This window comes from Schistocerca serialis, chromosome 1 (genome assembly GCF_023864345.2).
Source record: "Schistocerca serialis cubense isolate TAMUIC-IGC-003099 chromosome 1, iqSchSeri2.2, whole genome shotgun sequence".
Taxonomy (NCBI): Eukaryota; Metazoa; Arthropoda; class Insecta; order Orthoptera; family Acrididae; genus Schistocerca; species Schistocerca serialis.
The window spans coordinates 1,145,377,336-1,145,399,104 of record NC_064638.1 but is presented as its reverse complement, the minus strand read 5'-3'; the positions used below and the strand labels follow the sequence as shown (position 1 = coordinate 1,145,399,104).

The 21,769-nt window shown below is 38.9% G+C and overlaps 1 protein-coding gene across 2 annotated transcripts in view; it reads right to left on the bottom strand.

Moving 5' to 3' along the window:
- Positions 1–17,762, bottom strand: part of LOC126417694 (uncharacterized) — a 540,342-nt gene extending 522,580 nt beyond the window's left edge. For both annotated transcript variants that reach the window (XM_050085139.1, XM_050085140.1), the window contains exon 1: positions 14,908–17,762. In XM_050085139.1, the coding sequence (XP_049941096.1) occupies positions 14,908–17,546 (2,639 nt within the window). In that variant the 5' untranslated portion in view covers positions 17,547–17,762. The remainder of the gene's footprint in view (positions 1–14,907) is intronic.
- Between the last annotated feature and the right edge of the window lie 4,007 nt (positions 17,763–21,769).

The window sequence follows — 21,769 nt, the reverse complement described above, 5'->3', positions numbered from 1 at the left end:
GGATTAAATGAATTTCAACATGGTAAGACAAGCACCAAAGATGAAGCGAACTCCAGCCGTCCAGCTGAGATCAACACAAAGGGAACCATTCACAAAATGCATGATACGGTAATGCAAGACCGCCGAATAAAAATTCGTGATACTACTTACACTGTAGACGTCTCAACTAAGTGAATGCATAACATCCTGCACGGAGAATTAACTATGAGGAAGCTATGTGTGAGGTGGGTGAAGCAATTGCTCACAGTTAACCAAATGTGTTCCTGGCACAGCATTTCAACACAATGCTTGGCGATTTTTAATAACAATCTGCAAGTCTTTTTGGGACAATTTGTTCCGGTTGATAAAACCTGGAGCCATCATTACTCACCAGAGTCAAAACAATGGATAAAGCTGGTGAAAGTAAACTGAAGAAGGCGAAGACCATTTTTATCAGCTGGTAAGGTGATTCCCTCTTTCTTCCGATTCCCAAGGAATAATCCCCATATATTGCTTGGAAAAACGAAGAACCATAACCGGGTCCTATTATGCTTCATTGCTGGACCATTTGAATTACGTGTTGGGTGAAAAAAACACCAAGGTTGGCATGAAAAGAAGTGCTCTTTCACCAGGATAATGAACCATTCCACACATTAACGGTGACAATGGTAAAAGTGCATAAATTGGGTTCTGAATTGGTTCATCACCCATCCTATTCACCAGACTTTGGCCTAAATGACTTCTTACTGTTTCCTAACTTGGGGGAAACTTTGACTTGCTGGGAAGGAATTTTAATCAAATGAGAAAGTGCTAGTTGTAGTCAACGAGAGGATCGCTGAACCGAGTGCACGTCAATCAAGCGAGACCTCTTTATCAGACTTATCACACCACCCGCATAAAAACAAATTAAGATCAAAGAATTTTAACTTGCAAAAATTGATTCCCCAATAATCTGCACACTTTGCAACACTTGTGGCTTTACAAAACTGCATTCAAGCTCAGTTTAAAAAATAATGTGAAATAGCAGCTTGTTAGCCACTCCTACAATTTATCAGAATATTTGGACTCATTTATTTGAATTTCAGTTGCCTCTAAAAGTACGCATTAAATAAGTTTTGACTTTGCCAGTATATAGGCACCTGATAGTACACTGTGTAACATTACGCAAAACATGGATGTACAGATGAAACCAGATTTATAGAAACTGATATGGTGAATGAATAGATAAAAAAATTTTGAAACAGTGAGACAGTCAAGGTAACTAGGTAGCTTATACATTCCACGAGATCTAAAAAGCATACCATGACATAAACTGGTCCCACAAGAGGTCTAATTTGAAACAGTATTTCTCAATAACGACATTACTATGGTTTAACAGCCATGACATCAATAGAGCTGACGACTGAGTTTCTCACAAAAGAATGATAGAACTAACAAAGTCCCGGCTCAATATTAATTCCTTGAAAATGATTAGTACTTACAACTTTCATTTGTCATTGACTTAATTGTCTTCTAGAATCACATGTAATTGAAACGCAAAAATACAAATGTCCATCCCCATACCGATGAGAACTCTGCCACGTAAAGACAATGACAAATTTTATATCTGGGAATCAGTAAGTCCCAGCTGCAGTCTTTCAAGTCATGTTTGCGAGACTGGTGAACAACTTAAGAGACAAAATTAAACAGTTTAATAAAAAATAAATCAACTCTCCTGCACAGAGGAAAATTGTTGCTGATACACTTATCCATGCTACCCTGTAACAGTGGTGAAGTACAATGACACATCTAGTGTTGGATTAATGGCAAATATTGAAAATATTCAAAGCAGAGGAACTGTGACTGATCTTTTGCACTGCGACAAGTGGGTTCCAGAAATTTTAAAAAATATGATTCGCTATCACTTGAAGGAAACTAGGAGTTATTTTCAAAATCTTTTAACAATTTATTATGAAACTTTTTTTCTCGACTATTCCAGAAATACCCAGAAGCTCTTTCCACAGCACTGTTGTAGCGACTGTAAAGTTAGGATCAGTATAAATGAAAACGTGCATTTACTCGCAGGTGCCCAAGAGTGTTCTGTTGAGATTCCTCCAACTTTGCAGTAGGTCATGTTATTCAATGGAATGCATCTCTGTTACTGTTAATTAGTTGGTGTGGCCTGTGGTAACTAAAAATAATTATTAGAAACAACATGACATTTTCTACTCATAAAAGCAGTAAAACAGATTTTTTCCCTAATAAAGTACAACAAGAAATCCTAATTAACATGAGACAAATTTCAGCTACTGGCAAATTCATTTTTCAGTCCTGTAAAGCCTGAGATCTTAAGAAAAACTATCATGTTCCACCCCAATCTGAATTGAATTAATGACAGAAAGTAAACAGCAGTGCCAAGTTAGAATCTTTCATCAAAAAGACGTTGTCCTGAACTCCACAGGTGTATAGTCTGGATGTGCACAGTTATTCTGGATTGGTATGAGTATAGAACATCAGTTCAGATATAGGATACTTACAGGCACAAACCAGAATAGAACTTTAAATACTGTGGCATTCCCTTCGGCAAACCATGGTATATGTCCCAGGAAAAAATCTATAAATTTATCAGGAAACATCACTTTCATTTATTCAAAATTCAAAATAAAACTAGAAACAAAAATTGATGAATAGCTATGACAGACAACTAGCATTAACTTACTAGAAAAAGGAAATTGAGACACAAACACACACACTTAAATGTACAAATTAGATAAGCTTCCACAGTTTCTTTTCTTTTTTTTTTTTTTTAAAATTTCTTCAATGGAAAGAAGAACAAGTAATATAATAGGATGAAAAGTAACTCCAAACTGTGGATTAACAGTGCATCAGGTGTGGGGGTGGGGTGGGGTATGGGTGTGGGCGGGGATTGGGGATGGGGTGCGAGAGGGGAGGGAGAGAGGGAAACAGGTGGGGTGGGGGTAGGGGGGGTGTGGGGGGAGATGGCAAGCAACCGCTCACTAAAGGCCCAGGTTCAAATCCCAGAATGCCCCTTATAATAAACTGTAGGTGTCCGTAAAGTTTGAAGATGCAAGCCTGGCTCATAATGAATAAATAAATAGAAAAGAAGTTACAGACAAGCGTTTAATCTGAAATACTGATAACTGTTATTTGTATTTCAATATTTGTCTGTCTCCTGATAAATCAATTCCTTGCATCCTTCACCTACAATTCAGAATTTTCAGAGGATTTTTTTTCTTTAACTTACCCTGTCCTATTTTCTCATTTCAGAAATTCAGTGATCTATATTTTTAGCTTTGTGTTTCTGTTGGGTGAGTGCCAGTTGTTCCCACTTCCAATGGTTGGCAAGTACGTGTTCCTGTTCTCTCAAATTTCAGTACATGTCCTTTTCATACCAATTATTAATAAACGTTTACTTCTTATAAAATGCTGCAATACCATAGCTTTTTTTTTACATGCAACGAATTAATATACAGGGTATTCATGAGGGTCGATCTATATTCGGTGACATGACAGGCACATCCGTGGATACTTCAGAGTTATGAGCATTTTTAATCTTAGATTCCATGAAACAAGCTCCTTGCGTTCCATATTCTGAAAGGTGATAGTGGGGGGGGGGGGGGGGGGGGATGTAAAGTGTCCAGTAAACAAGTGGTCTTTCACAGTGGGAAGGATGAACAATTGCTCATAGCTGTTAAGGTATGCATTTTATAGCCCATGTTTACCGGACATTTTTTCTAGATATGACACACACTACCACCGATCAAAATATGGAAAGCAACGAGGTTGCTATAGTCGAGATTTGTTTCACAGTATCGAAAAAGAAGAAGTGCTCGTAGTGGTTAAGGTATGCACCTTAAGGCCCATGTTTACTAGATTGTTTTGCTATGAACGATTGTTCCTGTCATATACCTGAATGTTGACCATTCCTCCTAGGACACCTTGTATATGCTGAGAGAAAATAATACCCTGGATGTACCTCTATCTTTCCCCATTACCAAAGAGGATTAACAGATGGGAGATAAAGTTCAAAGAGGAACAGTGCACCAAAAGACTGGATAAAATCTTTTTTAAAAAAATGCTAAGTGTTATGCTTCAGGGAGGGGGAAAAAAAAAAACTGGACAAGTGTAAGTTGGACTCACACTCTGAGTATTCTTAATTATGTATGTAGATAATAACAATAGTTTCGTGTGGCTCAATGGCATGGTGTAAGTCTTTCTATTGGACGTCACTTTGGCGACTTGCACATGGCAAACCTACCCCAGCTACCCGACCGGGGAAAGAGGACTACAATTTAATGTGGAATCTAGACCACATGGTATTTCCAGCAACTCCTCGCACTGTTCAGCAATGAAGGCCAGATTAAAACGAAGACTAAAAAAAAATCCACATTATGACAGAGATTCAATCCCATGACCTCTTGATTTCCAGGAACGCACCTCACTGCTACACCAATGGGCCTGATGCCTATACAGATGTTTCATCTACAGGTTTTGATGAGTGAGTACGCGAGTATCAAAATATGTGACATATATGGCCATAACTTTCAATTGCATTGACTTAGAAGCTTAAATTATTTACACCTCCAAGGGACTGTAGACCTTAGTATTTGACACAAATTTCAACTTTATACCAACACCCAATCCTGAGAAAATCTTTCAATTGCAGTGACTTAGAAGCTTAAATTTTTTACTCCACCAAGGGACCATAGATGCCAATACATGGCATAAATTTCAACTTGATACCCATACCCATCACTAAGAAAATGGGGGTTGAAGTTAGGATGAACAGACAGATGAACAGCAAGGTGATCCTATAAGGGTTCCATTTTTACTAAATGAGGTACAGAACCCTGAAAAGGACTGAGTGCAAAATACAGAAGACCTATTTTGCAAGACAAATCAATGTCAATATTATTACTTCTCACATAGGAAGAGGGTAACAACATAAAATTACAATAATATAAACTTACACACTTTCATTTTTTCCACGAATTATCCATCAATGTAATACAAGGTGAGTCACTTTCTACTATTACGGTACACACTGTATCCTCTGTCAAATAACAAGAGGTATATTATGGAATGTAAATTTATGTATAAGTCTAACAAAATTTAAAACGTCTTTCTCCGCCACACCAACAATATCCTCAACTGCCTCATGACATACTTCAAATGTAAAACAGAGGAAATCCTATATGCATTAAACACAAACACAAGATACACATGAGTAGTTACTTATGTAAAATGTAGGATGAACCATCATTCTCAGAAACACCTTAACAACTTGCTGAAAACCTGCCAATGCAAAATACCTGAAAATATACAGTGCATTTAGAGGGGTTTGACAAAAATATAGAAACACTGCAAGAAATGCATGTTTGAATATAAATGCAGATGCTAGCCGAAGCTGCAGATTGCAGTACTTCACCACGAACAGCACTTCTGTAATTTCCTCAATACATTGTAAGTGTCAGTCATTGTCAGTAGATTGTTTTGTGTAGATGTGAAAGCATTATTTTGGAACTAAGGGAATTCCGACATGAGGCCAAAGGAGCCGAAGTGTTCTGGGCTCTCAAGACGTGCCATATCAAAGACTTATACCACATACAGGAAAAAGCTTTGAAACATCGTCCTCTGCATCACAACGTGGACGAAAGTGTGTGTTGAGTGATTGTGACGTATGGTCATCGAAGAAGCTTGTGACAAAAAATAACATGACGACAGCTCCAAAGCCACTCCGAACTGAATGTCACAATCACGAACCTGGCCAGTACCGAAATGCGAGAGGAGCTCCATAAGCAGGCAATTGCTGAGTGAGGTGAAATTCCCATGCTACTCATCAGCGACACAAAAGCCCGTAACAGGAAAACGTAGTGCCAAAGCCATAAAACCTGGACTATGGAGCAATGGAAGAAAAGCATCTGGTCAGATGCATCTTGTTTCACACTGTTTCCAAATTCTGACTAAGTTTATGTCCCACAACGGAAATGTGGCCAGGGTTCGGTGATGATTTGGGCAGCCATATAGTAGTATTCTGTGGGCTCAATGGTTACCCTGTAAGGTTGCATTGCTGCCAGTGATTATGTGACCCTTTTTTCTGATCAGGTCCATTCCACGGTGCAAATGTTTGTTCCCCAACAGTGAAGTTGTGTTCCATGGTGACAGGGCCGCCGTTCACACAGCTCTCCTAGTCCAGGATTGGTTTTGTGAGCACAGGACTGGATTTTCACATCTCCACTAGCTAGCTGATCTCAAATCAAGCCTTTGTGGCCTACTTTGAAGAGAAGGGCAAGTGGTCACCATACACCTCCATCATTGTTAACTGAAATTGCCACTATTTTGCAAGAAGAATGGTATACGACTCCCTTAAAAACCATACATGACCTGTATTTATCCATTCTGAGATAATTGGAATATGTTTTGAGTGCCAACAGGTTTCCTATACCATATTAGGCATGGTAATGAGTTGTGTTTCTAGAATTCCCATTATTTTTCCCATCCTCTGTATTCCAACGAACATTAACGAATCCAGCTGGTGATTTGGCAGTGGAAAAATCTTACCAGCAATGAATGTGTGTGATTAACATGGTATACCATAATGAGAATCTCACAAATGTTAGCAGACATACTTAAAGACCATGTTGAAAGGTTGTAGTTTCAAGTAAATTCCTAGAGATTATAATTACAAAGCACTTACACTGGAACGATCACACTGAAAATGTTTTTTTCAAAGAGGAACCAAAGCAAAGATATAGATTATCTTTCATTGACAGAATGCTCAGAAGACACAACAAACCTACTAAACAGACTGCCTACACAACACTTGTCCATTCTATTAAGGAGTATTGCTACTTGCTGCAGGATCCTTACCAGATAGAAATAACAGAGGAGTCCAAAACAGTTCACAGAAGGGAAATTCATTTTGTATTATTGTGAAACAGGAGAGAGTGTCAAGGATATGATAAGGAAGTTGGAGTGTGAACCATTAAAACAAATTCTTTCATGAAATTGCAGTCATCAACTTTCTCCTCCAAATGCTAAAATGTTTTGTTGACTCCCACCCACACACACAGACATGACCGTATTGAAATATTTGGATGTTCGTTTTTTCTACATCCTATTCGAGAGTGAAGAGCTGAGAAATAGTCTGCCAAACAATGAAATGTGAATTGGGGAGTAGCCGTACAGAAGTCAATACTGCCTTACAGGCTTAGTCAAAATGAGATACAACATAGGTGAGTTTGTTCCACCTGTAGCAGCATCCATATAGCCTTCCACTTTATGGATCCCATAATGGAGGACTATCAACAATATGGAACTAGTGAAGGGACACCTTAAAGAAATCTGATGAGCTGTAATAAACTAATTTAATATGCTGTGTTAATAATTATAACTGTCTTTAAATGTAACTTGTGTTTGCATGGGCTATTATGAAAACTTTAAAATTGTGTAGTAGAGCTGCTGCTTTGTCTGTTGTACTTAGCAAAGGACATGAAAGGAAGTGAGAGAGCATCGTAGCCTGTCCCCCACATTATTCTATTTGCACATTAAGTAAGCTATGAAAGAAACAAAAGAAAAATTTGGAGAGCAAATTCAAGTTCAGGGAACGGAAATAAAACCTTTGAGGTATGCAAATGAGACTGTACTTCAGTGAGAGATGGCAAAGGGCTTCCAAGATCAGTTGAACAAAACGGATAGCGACTTGAAAAAGAGGTAGTAACATGAATATCAACAAAAGTATAAGAAGGATAATGGAATGTAGTATAGTTAAATCAGGCAATGCTAAGGGTATTAGATTAAGAAATGAGAGCCTATAAATGGTAGATTATTTTTGTAATTTGTGCAGCAAAATAACTGAGGGAGGGAGGGGGGGGGGGGGGGGGGAGCACTGGCAAGAGCAGGAAATGCCTTTCTGAAAGAAAGACATTTTGTAACATCGAATGTAAATGTAATTTTTTTGGAGTGTAGCCTTGTATGCAAGTGAAATGTGGACCATAAACAGTGCAGACAAGAAGATCACTTGGTTGGTCAGCTGATTCAGGGGAGGAGACAAAACAGCAAGGCCATTGGTCCCATCGGTTTAGGTAAGGATGGGGAAAGAAGTTGGCCTTACCCTTTCAAAGGAACCATCTCAGTATTTGCCTGAAATGATTTAGGGAAGTCACAGAAAACCTAAACCAGGATGGCCGAACACGGGTTTTAACCATCATCCTGACGGTGTGCTTACCACTGTGCCACATCACACGATAGAAGAGACCAGAAGTTCTGAAATGTGATTCAGGAGAAAGCTGAAGATTACATGGGTAGACTGGGTAACTAATGAGGCGGTACAGAATAGAACAGGGGATAAAACAAATTCATGGCACAACTTGACCAAAAGAAGGAATCGATCAGTTGATAGCACACACATTAAGGCATCAAGGAAAGGGCAATATGGGGATGGAGGGAAGTGTATGTGTGTGGTTTCAGGTTGTAGAGGGGAAGCCGAGGCAAGAATACAGTAAATGGATGAAAGTTGCAATAGTTTTTTGGAGATGAAGAGGCTTGGTGCAGGCATAACAACAACAACAACAACAACAACAACAACAACAGTTGCTGTTCACGTACTTATACTTGCTTGTTAGTATTTACATGACTCAATCAATAAATAGGCTACTGATGAATATCTGCTATCTACATGTCATATGAATAGACATGTTTAAAATGAACATTCTTACCTGACTCCTTATGTGCAAGAAGTTCCCAAAACACAGTCTACACGATAAGACAATTTTAAATCCACGATAGACTGTAACAATATTGAAAAGGATAGTTGCTACTTACCATATAGCGAAGGTGCTGAGTCACAGATAGGCACAAAAAAAATAACTATCAGAAAGTGAGATTTTGGCCAACAAGGGCTTAATTGAAAATTGAGAAATTAGACCATTAGACCACTCACATTTCTCATGCAAACACAACTCACTCAGTGTGATCACGCGTGTGAGAGTTGTGTTTTCCAGTGTGTGTGTGTGTATTTTTGACGTAGGACTTGTTGACCAAAAGCTCACTTTCCGACAATCTTCTTGTTGTACCCATTTGCGACTCAGCATCTCCGCTATATGGTGAGTAGCAACTATCCTTTTCACAGTATTGTAATAAGACAATTTGTAGAAGTTGTACGTATGGTTAGTAGCAATGTTTTAATTGGCTTTAGACTGCAGAAATTCTTAGTTTCTTACTTTACACCTGTCAGAAGCCTGCGACAGAATGTTGTACTGCACTCTGAGCCCTAAAAAAGCAGGCAAAATCAGCTTGGAATTAATTTTTGGCCTTTAGCGTGCCTTTAAAAACCGTGTTCCACCAATAACTAATTTTTATTACTGGTCAAAAATTTCATGAAGGGTAGATGTATGGGGATGCGATGTAAGATTCTAAACAAATTAATAGCAATATATATTTTGAAATGTAGTGGAATTAATCATTGTCAGGGACTACACTAAAATGTAAGAATGTATTAAAAACTTATTGCTGTACAGACTTGAAATATGTAAAAGGTACTAGAACTGGTAAAAAATGATACTACTAGCTTCAGAGATCTGTGTAACCTATTCTATATAGATGAGTGACATGTAACACCTATGTGATGTACCAGTAGGTAAAGAGAGGGTGTTAAGAAATAAAACTACTAATTTGGCCTCACAAGAACACTGCTTTTTACTGCCAATTAAAACTGAAACTCTTAATGTTATACTACTATTCACAATTAAATAGCTGTGAATGGTGCCCATGCCAAAGCAAATGTCACTACTAATACGAAATATCTGTTCCGGATGAGGCAATAGTAAGTAACAGAGTGTCTCGGCATAGCTTATGGTGATCTTCCTCCTATGGTAGCTACTTCTCTAGCAGTTCCTACATATCTGATGATCATTCAGCAGCATAAAGAAGTCAAAACATTCCAAATATCAGTGCTGCTTGCCACCTTCAGATTTTCTAAAGTATATAAATTATGGAGGTATGTTCCATTTTTGAACTGAATGAATGTTTTTGTGAAAAACAAACTGCCTTTCATTTAGTTGCAAAGACATCTGAAGCAACCAAGGAATGACAGAAAATGGAAAAAATGACACATATAAATTATTTGAAAACTGAAATGAAAGTATCCGAATTCAAGTGGTACACATTTTATGACTAACAGTGCAGCAACTACAGACCTGTTGAAAAACTGTAGGATGACTTAGTAGAGCTACATGAAACTTTTAAATTCATCACATCTAGCTCTGTAAAGTTGTCATTCAGGATTATTTCTCTCTTGCAGACAGGCACAAAGGAAGATTAATGAGATTAGGGTCTCCTGTACCGTCAACATGTTTTTAAATAATGATACACATTTTTGTAAGTGGGCAGCTCTGAAATTTGCATTTTGTTATATATCACAGTGACTTCTCAGATATTTGCTCAGAGCAAAAACCCTAGAGTATGAGAAAAGAAAGTGGCACAACAAAGAATATAACTGTAGATGACTCTTTTTTAGAATCTACACTTCATTTGCTCCAATAGCAACTGTCACGAATTTTCAGTAACCCCTCCCCCTCCATCACATACACATCATGATCCTTTCAAAATATAAAAACAAATTCTTTTGGAAAAGAGTGAGTATTTTCATCTGTGGTTAATATTCATAAATGTTTTTATCAACGGTGCAATTAGAGCAAACATAAAAAGATACTTCTGTAGTTGCATTCTATAGCTAGCAGCAAAAGGAATAAAACAATGTAGCACAAAGCAGTATAACACCTAACACTTAATTTTTTTTACAAAAAGAAGACAAAAACAATACTCGAAGACGAATGAATATGAGACCCCCCTCCCTCCCCCCAGTCGATGGTACACCAATAAATGACCAGACAAATATTAGGGACCAAACATTATTTATTAAATAAAATTTTTTAATGTAAAAAAAACTTTTAATGCCTACATCACAATTTTCCTGACACACAGTATAGTAGCTAGTTTTGGTAACTATCTACAACCATCTTCAGATCTCTAAACAAATGGAGGAAAACCAGACTAACAAAATTTTGAACAATCAAGTAAGATATAAAAAAACTTTATAAAAGGTGACCAAAAATTATAATGGGGAGCCAATTCTAATAAGAAGGGTGAACATTTAACAAATCCATGTAACAGTGTAAAAGAAAATATGTTCAAGCTCTTAACATAACACACAATTCACAACATAAAAAAAGGTTGTGAATATGCACTGGAAAGTGTCATTAGCTGTAGCCACTCGATGTCGTACATTTGTAAATACCAAAACAATGACAGTATGTAGTTTAAAAACATCACCGTGATCAAGCCAGGTTGTAGACTCGCTGAAAGAATTTTATAACAGAAATCTTAATACAGCATCCCTGCCTTGTAATTTTAACTTCATACCTTTATTACCTATATTGTTTTAAATACATACTGTCATTACCTTGGCATTTATGAATGCAAGACATTGGATGACTACAGTTAATGATGCTTTCCAATGCATATTCATAGCTTCTTTTTTACATTTTGAATGGTATGTTATCTTATTAGCATTACCATACTTTGTACTGCTTTGTTAAAGGGGTCTGCCAATTGATCACTTTTAGTATTAGGATTGTTTCCCCATTACATTCTTTGCTCACCTTTACAACTTACTTGTACAAAATTTTCTTAGGCTTCTTTTCCTCAATTTGTTTACAGGTCTGAAGATAGTTGCAGGTAGCAACTGGAGCCAGTTATCAAACTTTAACAAGAACAGGAAAATTGCAGTCAAGGCAGCAAACAATTTTTATTTAAAAACATTTATTTAATAAACTACATTAACAGTGCTACCTCCTCCATCACAAGGTCTGGCTTCACTAAAATGTTATTTAAACCAACAAAACATATAGTAGATAAATAGAAACTCATCTAGGTATTATTATAAAATCAGTATCACATAAACCAGGCAACATATCCACCCACAATCAGCCACCACAGTACCATAGTAAAGTAATAACGAGACACAGACTAAGAGGATCTATACGTCAAGAAAACAAAAATACATTCCATGTCAGTGAAATATGGGGTACTAAAACACCTTTGTGTAGAAGAACATCAGAAATGATGTGGGGAAACAAAAAAATATGACAAACTAATCTTGGCAAACAAATTTATAACAGAAACCATATTGATACAGTGATCACTGAAGATGCTTTAAAATATGACAGAGTACAAGCTTGGAATGGACAAGGACAGGGAAGAAAATGCGCTTAAAACTTTTCGAAAAAGCTATCTAGGGATCTCTCTTAGCTGATGCAAGCAAACTTTGAGGACCTAAATCTTTTATGTACAACTCTGTCCTAGAACACTGCCTTTAATAGAATATTTAAACCCTTCTGAAGAGATTTAAAACCTGAAAATTATGATAACATTGTCATCAATGGTGACTTGCAAAACACGTTGATCATGGACCATTAACAACAATCCAGAATCACTTGTTTTGCAGGAATTAATGAAACTGAAGAAAAGCAACAAAATTTTTGATATTCTGAATTGCAGAAAAAGGTAAGGCACTGGGTGCATATGGTAGATGACAAATGGAATACACATGTGTAACATTCATGTGAAGAAAGTAAGTTGAGTGAAAATGCAAGTGAATAAAGGTAGTAAATATCTACTATCTATATACTAGGTCAGAAGTGATACAAGAATATATGTATACACATACCTAATACAAAAGTTCACAATCATTAACTTTCAGAATTTTGAAATACTGGCCAGGTGGGTTGGTTTTCCACTTGCCCTGTCCTGTCTCCCTTGAACCTTGTTAAAGTTCCAGGGCCTCCAAACCATTATATCTTTTTCTAGCAAAAGGAATTTTGGATCAAAGTAACATTGGAGCTTAACACCTCACTACTGATGAGGTAGTCAAAAACAGAGTTCACACACAGATAGAATAATGATAAAGGAAACCAGTTATAAGTTTTACAAGAAACCACCACTGCAATCACATTTATATGAGATTTAAAACTTTACGGGAAGTTAATTCTGGATGATTGGACAAGGATTTGAACACTGCTGCAACTGAAAAAAAGACTCCAGTATTAAAAAGAATTCGGGGTTTGAAACCTAGTAACCAGTAAGCACTTTTAAGTCTATCAATCTATGCTGCATAGTATTTAGACAACTTTCTATCATCATTCATAATTACAGTAAGTTATTTATATGTGAGATGTTATTTCTGTTTCTACATTATGAACAAAACCTACATGTATACTTTACCCTGAAATGATTTCCTGTGCCTGCGTACTTCATTTCTGAATAGGACTATCACACTTCTGGTTAAGAAGTTTTTATTGCTTGCAACCTGTGATCACTTTTTACTGTCAGCCCAGTTTTGAATTATTATTATTTACATGGCTGCATGTTCAGAGACCGTGAATAGTTACAATTCAAAGAAAACAGCCCTCGTTAAAAATAGTGACCGAGGGCTGTTTTCTTTCAATTGCCAGTTCTGAATCTTATTTTGTCAATCAAAGTTCTATTATTCACACTCAATTTATAGAGTTAAACACTACTCAGCCTTTTATAGCATAGTAATGAAATTGCCATCCACTTTTGTTCTACTGAGCACTGTACACTTCTTCAACAGAAGTTTCAAAGAGTTTGAAATTGTGCCACTCTCACTCAATGATTGCTACAGCTACTGAGACAAAAATATTTACAATCATATATTGGAGTGACAAAAATCATGAGACATTGCACCATAAAAAAAACAGCCTGTCAACACTTTTTTCTTTTCCTTACTGGATAATTATTTTAGCAACAGCTTGTTTTCTTGAAGAATTTTTCTATTTTTGTAATGATGAAGAAATTCAGTTGACACACTCTTACATAATTTGTTTTGATAACAATGTACGTTTTTATTACTTTATGCAAAATTTGAACTGTGTGTTCTCTTTGGCTTTGTGGACAAAATTCATAGCATGGAAACTACCTAGGCCAATATGAAAGTAACAGAACTATAAACCTTTTGCCACATTCAGGGGTGGTTTAATGACAGGCTCCTGTGAGTCAATGCGTACTTTAAGCCAACGATAGAAATACTGACTAGACTGTATATAAAATTTCTGCAACTGCTGCATGACTTCAGGATGCCACAAATAAACTGTACAATTAACAGTTAAAATTTTAGACTGTTACATTAACCACAGGTGTGCACAGCATAGCATCCCATACACACAAGATAAATTTGAATGAAAATGGTTGTCAATACACAGGATTCCATGAAACATAAGATAGACGAACATCACTAATATGTGAAAGCCTACTGGGCAATTTGTAGCCTCTTACATCATAAAGAGGGAAGAGAAATGAAGGGATAAATGCTGATTCATCCAAAAAGAATCAGTGTTTACACTACAGTAAAAATTTAGGTTCAATGATGGTGTGTAACAAAGAAAATTGTATACACATACAACATAGTAGATAATTTTCACAGTACAATGGCAATATTCCTAAGCAACTTATATCTGCTACAGTAGGCCCTATTTGTGTCACAGTCAATAATATTACAGTAGCATGAATAGTCACAGCACTGTTTAAATCTCTAACAAACAAAAACCATCTGCATTAATCTTCTCCAGAATGTGTTGGAATTTATGAGGTCAGTCCCATGACTGACACAGTAAAATGTTTCTGTTTAGGCCAACATGACAAACATCTTCATCCAGAAAATAAGATCATTCAATGTAAGATACAAACTTTAGAAATATAGAAATTATATGGATGTGATCACAAAACAGGTCTTAAGCACTTATGCCTAATCTCAAATGCTATTTTCATTCTCATAAAAAACAAAACTTAGCACAAACTAACAAGCAACGGCAGAAGAAACAGCAGCAGAATAGAAAAATAAAAGGAGCTTACCTTTCTTGGTCCTCAACTGGGGCAATGGCAGTCTGCTTCTCCTCGGCATTTTTTCCAATCTCATGGGACTCAGTTTTGGCAGCATTAATTTCTGGCTGGGAAATTTGGTTTTCAGCAGGATTACTGACAATACCAATCACTGTACCTGAGTTTGGATCCACCACATTTGGTAAATTTGAAGCCACACTTATATTTGTTGCACCAACACCACTTGCAGAGACTTGATGTTGCAGCACTGGATTAACTGGAGTCCTAGCAGTTGTGACAGTGACAGGTTGTGGATTTGCATACGATTGCACTGGTGTAGCACTATTTGAATACATCTGCTGTGCTGGTCCAGTAATAGTGGACATAGGAACAGATGTTTGCACAGGAATCATAGGCTGCTGCCCCATAACACTGGCTGGCTGCTGTCCCTGCTGCTGCTGTGGTGGAGGTGGTTGCTGAGGCAGTGGCTGCTGCTGTTGTGACGTTGGTTGCTGAGGCGGCTGCTGTTGTTGCGGCTGCTGTATGCTATGCACTTGTTGCTGCACAGGTTGCAAATTTGAGCTGTGTACTGGTGGCTGTTGCTGTGGAGTTATTTGCTGATTAATAATTTGCTGCTGGTGGATCTGAGGAATATGTTGCTGATTAGGTGCCATCTGTTGCTGTTGCACTGGTACTTGTGGCTGTAATGGTATTTGCTGTTGTGGCTGCAGCTGAGGCTGCGGTGAGACAGGAATATGCTGTTGTACTTGATCCTGTGATGGTGGGATTTGTGAATTCACTATCTGAATCGGTGGAAGATGTGCCTTCTGTGAAATCACTGGAGCAGACATTGGAACACTGTTTGATACTTGCTGTGTAGCAGACGGCTGAGATAAAGGAATGGTTTGTGGCTGTTGCTGACCTTGAACTGGCACTTTCGTCTGACTGGCAGCTGAAGTCTGGATGATACTTGGCTGTGACACAACTGACGGAGGCTGTGAAACAACATTAACTCCTTGCTGAACTTGGCCCATTGTGATTACTCCTTGCTGAGTGGCCTGAGCAGACACACCTTGTGGTGGTGGGGTATAATAAGTGGCTTGCATTTGCTGCTGCTGCTGTTGTTGTGGTGGTTGTTGCTGAACTATTATCTGTTGTGGAAGACCTTGTTGAACAGTTATCAAGCCAGTAGGAACCTGCTGTTGCTGCTGCACTGGTTGTGTAGGTGGTGGTATGTATGCTGCTTGTGAAATCTGCTGCTGCGAAGAGGCTGGTGGCAGGGACTGATGGTACATTTGCTGATTTGCAGTTATATTTGGAGGCTGGTGCACCTGTTGTCCTGCTGGCAAGTTCTGCTGCTGATGAATATATTGGGAATTGGCAGTAGACATTACCTGTTGAAACTGTTGTGGAGGTAAACTCTGGTGCTGAGCAGACTGTTGATGTTGACCAGGTATTACATTATGCTGCATAGGGACCTGTGACATGCTCTGGGTGTGATGCATGGGAACATTCTGGGCTGGTACCTGTGCTGGATGCTGTTGTTGTAGCTGTTGTTGAGCTATCACTGACATCTGATGCTGCAACATCGGTGGCTGTTGCTGTGGCTGTTGTTGCTGCAAATTTTGCTGTGGAACCTGTGTAATAAGTGTGTTATTTTGCTGACTTGTTGCCACATACGGCTGTTGCAGTGTTTGTCCAGGAGAAAGAGAGATGTTTACACTCTGGCCTGGTGTAAAGTTCCCAGTAGTTCCTTGTTGTGTCATATAACCAGCTGGTGGCGGCTGCTGCTGCTCGTTAACAAATACAGATTTCGAAGAATCCTGGTTTGTTATACCTTGACTGTCTATGCTGCGAACAATGAGACCATCTGTAATCACAACTCCACTATCAGTTCCATACTTTACAGAGCTGGTATTTGTTTCACCATCCACATTTTTAACAACGTTTATGATAGCCTGTTGCGAATTTTGTTGATTCTGCGACATCGTATGGTCCAAATAATCCATACACATCCACCTGCCCCTCTTAAAGGGTACAGTGCTTTCAATTTTAACCACCTTAAAACGTTCGTTCCTACTAGCTGGAGCGTGGACGTCCCTCATTTCTGTTTCTTGCTTGTTTACACTATTGGAATTGCTGACAGCAATTGTGGAATCAGTGGCACCTGCCTTTACGTCACCTGTTGTATTAGCAGCGGCGTTAGATGCTGGTACACTACCGTTATTAGAAGTTGCACTGCCGGCTTCGTTAGCGACAATAGCAAGTCCGTATTGTGAACTTGTAGGAATAACAGGAGCCGATCCCAAAGATGCTGCAGTGGCGTTGAAAAATACGTCTTCTTTGGAAAAGGTGTCTTCCGAAAAACTTGGAGTTTCGTTTTCTATGTCAGTGATTCTGGAATTATCTACGACGTCGGACGTGTCATCCGTGTGAGATTCATCCAAATCGTCAGCTGAATCTTCGCCTCCGTCTGCACTTATACTAGGCAAAACTGTGACACTCGTTATTTGAAACGCTGGTGTTTTCTTTCTCTGACTCGGTGTTGTGACAGGAGATGCTGCTGATGTGGTTAGATTTTTATCGACGTCACTGTTGATACGTGTCAACACGCTGTTAACTTTTGTTTTCTCACCTGCCTTTGGCGATTTTTGACTTAAATTATCAGCCATGTTAGGCTGTCGAAAACGGGCCACCTCCCGAACACAGTGAGATTTGAGGAGTTGTACTCCTCAAACCGTCATCTACACCAATAAACACAAGGAAAACCATAATCCATGACACTTAAAAGTCGGGCCACGGGAAACATAAGCTCCAAAATCAATGTTTATACGAACAAAAAATACCGACAAGTCACACACTTCATAACACACTGCAACAGACCCGATTCAACATGGCCACTATCCACAGCGAACCATGGGTAGGGTTGTACAAAATAACAGGCGTCGATAATAGCTACGCTATCGAGAGGAACGGCAGCGATAATCGATACCCACGTTCCGGTGTCTGCAGCTGCGACAGTCGCTTTTCGGTCGTCACTTGTCCTCAACAGCTTCGATAGACTGGAAACACCGTGTATTGCAATTGCGCGGTATTAGAAATTTCACGCCATGTAAACAAACTTTCTTTATCTGTGTGAGGTATGACTGTGTGTGTGTGTGTGTGTGTGTGTGTGTGTGTGTGTGTGCGCAATAGAAAAGGAGAGAGACTGGAAACCGAAGTCAATGTGAACAGGTACATATCTACGATTAAAGCGGAAATACGCGAATCTGTTTCCTTGACATGAATGCAAAAAAAGTGTCATTCTTTTCACAGTATATGTTACACGTTATGACAATGCTCACCCGTTCGTTCTTTGTGTTCCTTATTAACACAGGAGAAAACAGGATTGCGCTATACGTTAGGCTGCCTTTCTTTGAGCACAAACGTATGCTAAGGCACAAGAAAATGGACTTTGGCGCAACGGAGATGTCAAAATCATTTTGTATTCAGCTACATTTAGTTTAGTACAGAAATTTCGTTTACTGTTCATGCTGCTTTTGTAACACAGTTTTCGAGTTTCCTGCCTCCTACATAAAACAAAATATCAAAAACCATGTGAACTGACACTGTGATTTCATGCTTTAACTCTTTCATAAATTGTTCAAATGTTGAAGGACTGGCTCAGTGTTTTACTCATTGGTCAAATTAGCATATAATTTACAAATGAGCGTGTTTTGCTCTGTGGATATTCTCATGATCTGTTCTTCACAAGGTAGGGAATCAATTTACTGTACAAAATTTCCTAAGGCCTGGCACTTGCACCGAGTGAGGTGGCGCAGTCTTTTTAGAACTCTGGACTCGCATTCGGGAGGACGATGGTTCAAACCCCCGTACAGCCACCCAGATTTAGGTTTTTCGTGATTTCCCTAAAGTAGCTGCAAACAAATGCCGCGATGGTTCCTTTGAAAGAGCACGTCCCGTTTCCCTCCCCATCCTCGACACAATCCGAGCTTGTGCTCCGTCTCTACAGACCTCGACGTCGACGGGACGTTAAACCCACTCTTCCTTCCTTCCTGGAAGTTGCAGTTGTCATCACTACAAGCGACCGATGATCTATCGGTGACTGTGTTTAATTGCTGAATTGCCTTAACGCTTAAGCCCTACATTATTTTTATCTACTCATTTTTTTACGCTTCTGCTCCACATCATTTTTAACTAATTTTTACCGTTTCAAGGGGTTTACATCAGCAAAAGTATTCAATTGACATACGTCCTAAACTAAGTAACGGCCTCTAACAAGTTTTAAATTTACTTGCTTACCGATACATCTATGGAAGGTGACAGAACCGGAAGCAATTCTGGAACGTCACTTTCGTACAAGACAGCTGAAGAACGTGTGGACAACATATGTACAGAATGCACGTAACAATGGTCACTTGTGCTTTTTTTGCATTTTGCTAATTTTGACTCAAGGGCAAGTAATTTTTGAGCAAGTAATTTTTGAGCAAACCTCGTCTGGCAGACGCCTGAAGACGGGCGCCATCTATCCGGCGAAAACTTACCAAGTTTCAAGATCCAGTATTACCTTAGTAATTTACGAATATTCTACAGCCTTCTATGTGTGGTCACCGTAGTGGTTGGGAAGACAAAATTACAAAGCTCATAGAGCCAATGAAACGATCACTCTTCCAGTGCTCGATGCGCAAACGAAACCGGAGAAAATGAATGAATTAAACTGAATAAATGTATACCTGTTGTTGTTGTAGCCTAGTTTGACAGTTCGTCACTCTAGGCGTGTTCATCTCCTTACAGCTACAGTAGCGTGCATCGTATTCAAGTTGGACATCAAACCTAAACCACTGCGGCATTTGCACTAACTATTCATACACACCAATCACTGCCATTTATGTTGACCATGTTACGTTCAAAAAATATCCAAGAGTCGGCCGTAATATCAAAGCCTAAAACTCAGAATTTGTTGTTTGGTACTTATCACTAAACCTCCAGATTTCAGACACTCAGATCGGTACCAAACGTTGTGGTCGATAGAGTACCAACCAAAACACCGATTTAGTTTGTGCTGTGTGCTGTCGTCCAGTAGAACATCCGTAAACGGTAATTAAAAGTAAGACCAGAACTACGGATTGTAGGAAACGTGGTAGGTCAGTTGGTAGAGCTTCAGATTAACGACTGAAGGTCGCGAGTTCGAAGCCCATGCGGTCTTAGGCGCCTTGTCACGGTTCGCGCGGCTGCTCCCGTCGGAGGTTCGAGTCCTCCCTCGGACATGGGTGTGTGTTGTCTTTTGTGTTAGTTTAAGTTAGGTTAAGTAGGTGTAAGCTTAGGGACCGATGACCTCAGCAGTTTGGTCACGTAGGACTTACCACAAATTTCCATTTTTTTTTTCGAAACCCAGTGAAGGCGACTTTTCCTTTTCGAGCAGCCTACGCATGAAATTGTTATATGGGAGAACATTTTTTCGACATATAAAAGGACGTTTTGGAGTTTGTAGCAATGTTCTTTTGGCAGTCTGCTTTCGCTTCATAAGTTGAAAGTAGTAAATCTATAGCGTACATTTGAATAGATAACACCACACCAGTCTATACAAATGTACTCTATAGGTTTACTACTTTCAGCTAACGAAGCGAAAGCAGACTGCCGAAAGAACATTTCTACAAACTTCGAAACGTCCTTTTACAAGTCAGAAAATGTTCTCCCATATAGCAATTTCATGCGTAAACAGTTAAAAAAATCGCCTTCAGTGGTTTTCGAATCGGGACTTCATTGCGATTATCTGACACTCTAACGAGTGACTTACCAGGTATCTTGTCGTTTACACCTCACAGATGCATGTTCCCTGTAATCCGCAGTTCTGGTGTTACTTTTAATCACCGTTTACGTGTGTTCTACCGGACGACAGCACACAGCACAACCCAAATTGGTGTTTTGGCTGATACTCTATCGACACACAACGTTTGGTACCGACCTGAGTGTCTGACATCTGGAGGTTTGGGTGTTAGCCTCCAGGTCATCAAACTGAGATCCATTGCCTTTTTCGGAAACAAACCACAAAGTAAATGCTTCAGCTAAAGCTAATCTTCGTTCACCAGAGAAAATATTTAAATATCTTCGGTCGGTATTGCTGTTCCGGTTCTAATGAGACAGCTCTGCACGAACCAGAGAGAAAGAGAGAGAGAGAGAGAGGGGGGGGGGAGAGAGAGACAGACAGACAGAGAGAGAGAGACCAGCGACAGGAAAAAAAGTAATTTCCGTCTCTAATTCTGTTTTAAGACGCGATACTGCTGTAAAAACGAATTAGAGTCAATTTATATCAATGGATTGTGATTTTGGGACAATTTTAGTTCAAATTTCGCTGATTTGATTCCCAGAAACCTGCTAATATTTTCTGGGCATTATCTCAGACGAATAAGGAAAAGCAGATCTACCAGCTCGGATAATTCGGGACTGAAATCTAGGAAAGTAGTTGGACTTATAAGGAATATCATTATAGCTCTGTGTCTCTGCCCAGATTCACTTTTTTCAAAGACACTTGCTGTAGAGTATGCAGTAGAGTCAGCCACACAGAGAACAAACCAAAGTGGAGCCGCTGCCCCCCAAACAATCAGCGAAGAAATGTCAAACCAGATAACAGAGACCGCAACAGTCGCTCGTGTACTCACTAAACCTGTTAAAGTTTCCATGATAGGTACTGCCTACAGGAAAATAAAAGAGACCTTTGGAGAAAAGAGAACCACCTGTATGAATATCAAGAGCTCAGATGGAAACCCAGTTCTAAGCAAAGAAGGGAAAGCAGGAAGGTGGAAGGAATATATAGAGGGTTTATACAAGGCCATGTACTGGAGGAAAATATTATGGAAATGGAAGAGGATGTAGATGAAGATGAAATGGGAGATAT